Source organism: Triticum aestivum, chromosome 7D (genome assembly GCF_018294505.1).
Source record: "Triticum aestivum cultivar Chinese Spring chromosome 7D, IWGSC CS RefSeq v2.1, whole genome shotgun sequence".
Lineage (NCBI taxonomy): Eukaryota > Viridiplantae > Streptophyta > Magnoliopsida > Poales > Poaceae > Triticum > Triticum aestivum.
The window spans coordinates 233327173-233332208 of NC_057814.1; the positions used below are offsets into that span (position 1 = coordinate 233327173).

Consider the following 5036-nt stretch of genomic DNA (forward strand, 5'->3'; position numbering starts at 1 on the left):
CTTTGTCAGAGAAAGGGTAGCTCGAAAGCTACTTGATATTCGGTTTATACCTACTGGAGATCAACTTGCTGATGGCTTCACAAAACCTCTCACTATGAGAAGGTTGGATGAGTTCAAGTACAATCTTAACCTTGCCAAAGTTTCTTGAGGTTTAGATTGAGGGGGAGTGTTAGATGATATTGTGTAGAGATAGAAGAGGTGTTTAAACTGTATATCTTTCTATCTCTTCTTCTGTTCTAACTTCTCCAACCTCGTGTAACGATCACGATCAATCTCTTGTAAGCCACGGCACATGTGATATATATACAACCGCGGCCCGAGCAAAGGGTTCAACGCTTCCATCTACTTTTACAGTGAGAACATTTGTTCTTTGTTTTTGCCATGGACCAATACAAAATGTCATGTCACAGTACAAAAGAATTTAAAAGTTGGTTATCTTGTTAATAATAAAAATGCCTTGTACAAAAACAGACTTGGCTTGTGAACATTAGGAAATAAAAATGTCATGCTCTTAATAATAAAAATGACATCCTCTTAATAATAAAAATGGCATGTACAAAAACAAACTTGAGTTGTGAGCATTAAAAAAATATTTAAATTTGCCATGTGACAAAGTTCAAAAAATTATAAAAGCTGCCATGTTATTTTCTTTTAGAAAAATTCTCATGTACTAGCTAAGAAAAAAAACATCTTTTGCCATCTTAGTAAAAAAAGGAGGAACGGGATTCAATCCTATGTCTCCTAGGTGTAGGTTGATGTCACTAGCTAGTGCGGTGGGCAGCTGTGTTTTGAAAAGAATAACATACATTGGGTTTTGTATCACTGCGGCCGGACGTTGAAAGATTCGTGCAACGAAACCGAAGGAAGAGGGCGTGTTCGCCGGATTGACCCCATGACGAGCGGTCGCCCGTTAACAATCCTTGGGTTCCCTAGAATGGCACTTTCCCTTTCCGACGTGCATGACCAAGACCAATCGTTGAATGGAATCGTGCACCTGAATTGCATCCCCAAAAACAAGAGTGACATGGGACATGGTCCGCACCACACCACATACTGCTCCTGTTGCGATAGCTGTGGCTTGGAATCGGAGCAGCCTCCAAGCTGTCTCGCCCAGCGAAGAACGGGGCGCCAACTCACGTCAGGCGTGCCCGCACCGCAGTCCGCACGACGCATCCACCCGTCCCACCGACACCGTGGACCCGCCGCCAACACTCCCGTGCCCCCGGTCCACCGCCGAGGCCGCGCTTGCCGTGCCGTGCCGGTGCGTGCGTCCCACTCGCCACCCACTCGTCTCGTAACTCTGGTTTCGGCGCTTCCCTCACCACCCCACCCCAGCAAAAGCAAGGCAGCCTCACCTCGGCCTCGGCGTGCGCGTTCGGTCAAAACCCACCGCGCCGCTGCCCGCCTCCCCCCAAAACGCCACTACAAATCTCGCACATTCCTCCCACTCCCAGCAGCCGCTCGCCAGCGCGGGGACGACGGAAGCGGAAAGGCGGCGCCTCCGAGCTCGAGGGACTACGAGCTAGAGGCACCGAAGGATGGGGGACGACTCGGACGGGGAGGCGGAGGAGTACCTGTTCAAGGTGGTGATCATCGGGGACAGCGCCGTGGGCAAGAGCAACCTGCTCTCCCGCTACGCGCGCAACGAGTTCAACCTCCACTCTAAGGCCACCATCGGGGTCGAGTTCCAGACGCAGAGCATGGACATCGACGGCAAGGAGGTCAAGGCCCAGATCTGGGACACCGCCGGCCAGGAGCGCTTCCGCGCCGTCACCTCCGCCTACTACCGCGGGGCCTTCGGCGCGCTCCTCGTCTACGACATCTCCCGCCGGGGCACCTTCGACAACGTCGGACGATGGCTCCAGGAGCTCAACAGTACGCACCCTCTCCGCCCGCCCGCCTGCTTCCTTCCTTGCTTAATCAATTATTACGTAGCTCCCATGCTTGCTTACGGCTTGTACTGTCTGTGAGCTTGGATCAATTGATTCCTTATTAAAACTCACATAAAAAAGTAGATTCGGTAAGATCGTGTAGATCTGAGCTGGTCCTGGTCGGCGTCGAAAGGGACACCAGTGCTCGCGCCTAGCTTGTTGACGCCTAGATGGTGATTGATTGGGTTTAGTGTTCTCTGATACTACATAGCAGTAGAATTGTCACACCGGATGGATTGGGCGACCTGTCCTGAATCTGGATCTGACTCCTCATGTAAAGGCTTGTTGTGGAATGTTTGAGGAGTGGATGTAAGGACCACGTCGGGTTGTTGTGCTAGTTGCTTGTTTTGGGTTCGGCATTGAAGTAGATGGCAAACCCTCCTCTTTTTGATTTCTGACATTGGGGGCTGCTTAGTTTGAATTCTTCAGTTTTAAACATGTTTGAAACATCAATGCCGTTGTCTGCTTGTTTGTTGTTGTGTGTTGAAACTCTAGAATTTTCCTGATCGACACCCTCTAAATACCTTATTACTCTTTATCGATATGGTTGTTGCAAGTTTGCAACAGCAGCCATTCTGTTGTTACAAGAAAACTGATATATGAGAGCATGATTCCAGTCACGCTTTAAGTTTGTTATTAATGTTTGAGGACAATTTTTTTATGGGTGCTGGCCACCATTTATTCTCCATTTTCCTTCTTAGGCAATTACTTGCATGTTGCTGTTGGAAACAGTCAACCGGCATAGAAAGATGCATTGTCTTGGTTCATTCTTTTATGTACATGGCGACTTTATCTAGGATGCGTCACTCTACCAGAAGGGCAAAGCTTGGTGTAAGAGAAAGCTATGCTCATAACACAATTGTGTTTTACTGTCAATTGGCATGCCATGAAACTCAGGAGAGAGGATGATTCATCCTAATTATCCTAGCTACCTAGTATATTGTTATTTAGCAGACAAAGTTTTGCAACAGACTAAATCAGCACCACTGTGTTATTGGAACACACTAACATAACATGATGGTCAACAATTTTACATTTTGTCACTTGCACTGTCTGTGTTGCACCATATTTTCTTCTTGTTTTGAAGCAATTTCTCAGAATGCTTGTACTGTACGTCTCAGCGTGCATTTTACAGACTGAACTGAAAAGGATTCTTTGCTTATGCTTGATCCCTAGAAGTGTGTAATGCTTTTGCGGCTTTTGGATGGTCAAAATAATTAGATTGGATTGGTATGGATAATGGATGTATCGAAAGGTATCCACTGTTGGATGGATAACATTGTGCTTATGATGGTTGATGTTATGATTTTCTTCGTGCCAATTTCTTGCACCATCCAACTACTAGTGATATATGTGATAATTTGGTTTCATTTTGCTAACTTAAAAGCAACAAATCCTATTCCTTTCGCTTTTTGTCCCCCAGACGCATTTTCTACTTTGCATGGTTGTGTTCTCTTGCTTGATGGCTATCACTTTTTGATTTCTTACATGTCCCTTGTGCAGTCATGACAAGTCATTTCTTGCACGTCTGGTTTTGTACGGCTGCGTTTTCCTTGATATTAGCTAGAACAATTCTCCTTTTCACATATCGCATGCATTTCCTCTGAAGTAACCGAAACGTATTCTCAAATCTAATGCAGCACATTCTGACACTACGGTGGCCAAGATGTTGGTAGGCAACAAATGCGATCTGGAAAACATCCGTGAAGTGCCAGTGGAGGAAGGCAAAGCACTTGCCGAGTCTGAGGGACTCTTCTTCATGGAGACCTCGGCTCTAGACTCGACGAACGTCAACACAGCATTCGAGCTCGTCATCAAGGAGATCTACAGCAGCGTGAGCAGGAAGATCCTGAACTCCGACACTTACAAGGCCGAGCTATCCCTCAACAGGGTGAGCATTGACGATGGTGACTCGAAAGACAGCCAGAAGCAAACTAGCCGGTTTGGGTGCTGCTAGCCAATCTTGGTACATTGTCGACTATTGGGTTTTGCTGGGATGTGATGATTTTTTTTTCTGGTCATCGGTATTGTTTGTAAACATGTAACCCAAAATTGGATTCTACTAGTTCTGTTACACATCTGAGTTACAGAGGAGGATAGTTGTGTTAATGCAAGAGTGGAGACGAACTGTTTCTTGCTATTAACCGAAAAGCCATGCGGTTCAGAGTTGTCACATTTTGTCAAATTTTATGGGAGGTCAGGGCGACTCCCATCCGGTGCGCCAAATGTCTGCCTCTGTTTTGGCTATCCAGCCCAATGCACCACCGAATGATTGCCCCTGTTTCTTTTTCCTATATCCGGAGCACTCAAAATATTTAAAGATAAATATCACCATTCTTTCATGATCATGTTGTACAAATATTTCAATGCAATAATAATTTAAATATAAATATTACAATCCAAACATGAAGTTTTGCAATAAAATGGTATAAACTTGAATTTAGCTTATCTGGACACATTTTTTAGTCTTCCATTGAAGCGGGCACAAATGTCCAACCGGATCATTCTGAAGCTACTCATGAGTTTCTCAATGGCGAATTTGTTGATGCATTTGGATAAAATCCTCAAATGTCGTTGGATTCTGCCTTTGATAGGGTCATTCATCTCCTCAAATTCCAGGCCATGGCAAACTCGGTCACCCTCGTCCTACACAATCACGTTCATGATTACACAAGCTGTCATCACGTCCCACAATGTCTTTGCATCCCATAGTTTTGTACGTCCTCGAACAACCGCAAAACGGGATTGGAGCACTCCAAATGTCCTCTCGACATTCTTCCTAGCTCCTTGTCTTTGGGCAAAGTAAGATCTTTTCTCACCCCTAAGCTCAGAGATGATCTTGACGAAAGTCATCCACGTAGGATAGATACTAAAGATAATAGCCCATTTTATTGTCATGGCCGTTGATGGTATAGTTGCACGGAGGAGCTTCTCCCGCACACAACCTTCAAATAATGGAGACACCTGCATCACGTTGATGTCATTACGAGACCCGGGCATCCCAAAGAAAGAATGTCAAATCTAGAGGTCTTGTGATCCAACTGCTTCAGGAATGATGATGAGATTCTTACAATGGCCTTGATGTTGGCCTTGTTAAGCATATGG

General features: G+C 45.5%; 1 protein-coding gene across 1 annotated transcript; it reads left to right on the forward strand.

Moving 5' to 3' along the window:
- Positions 1 to 1263: 1263 nt before the first annotated feature.
- LOC123166238 (ras-related protein RABA5c) lies at positions 1264 to 4071 on the forward strand. Its single transcript, XM_044584011.1, has 2 exons — positions 1264 to 1875; positions 3572 to 4071. The coding sequence occupies exons 1-2, from the start codon at positions 1539 to 1541 to the stop codon at positions 3886 to 3888; spliced, it is 654 nt and encodes a 217-aa protein (XP_044439946.1). The 5' UTR covers positions 1264 to 1538; the 3' UTR covers positions 3889 to 4071.
- Positions 4072 to 5036: the final 965 nt, after the last annotated feature.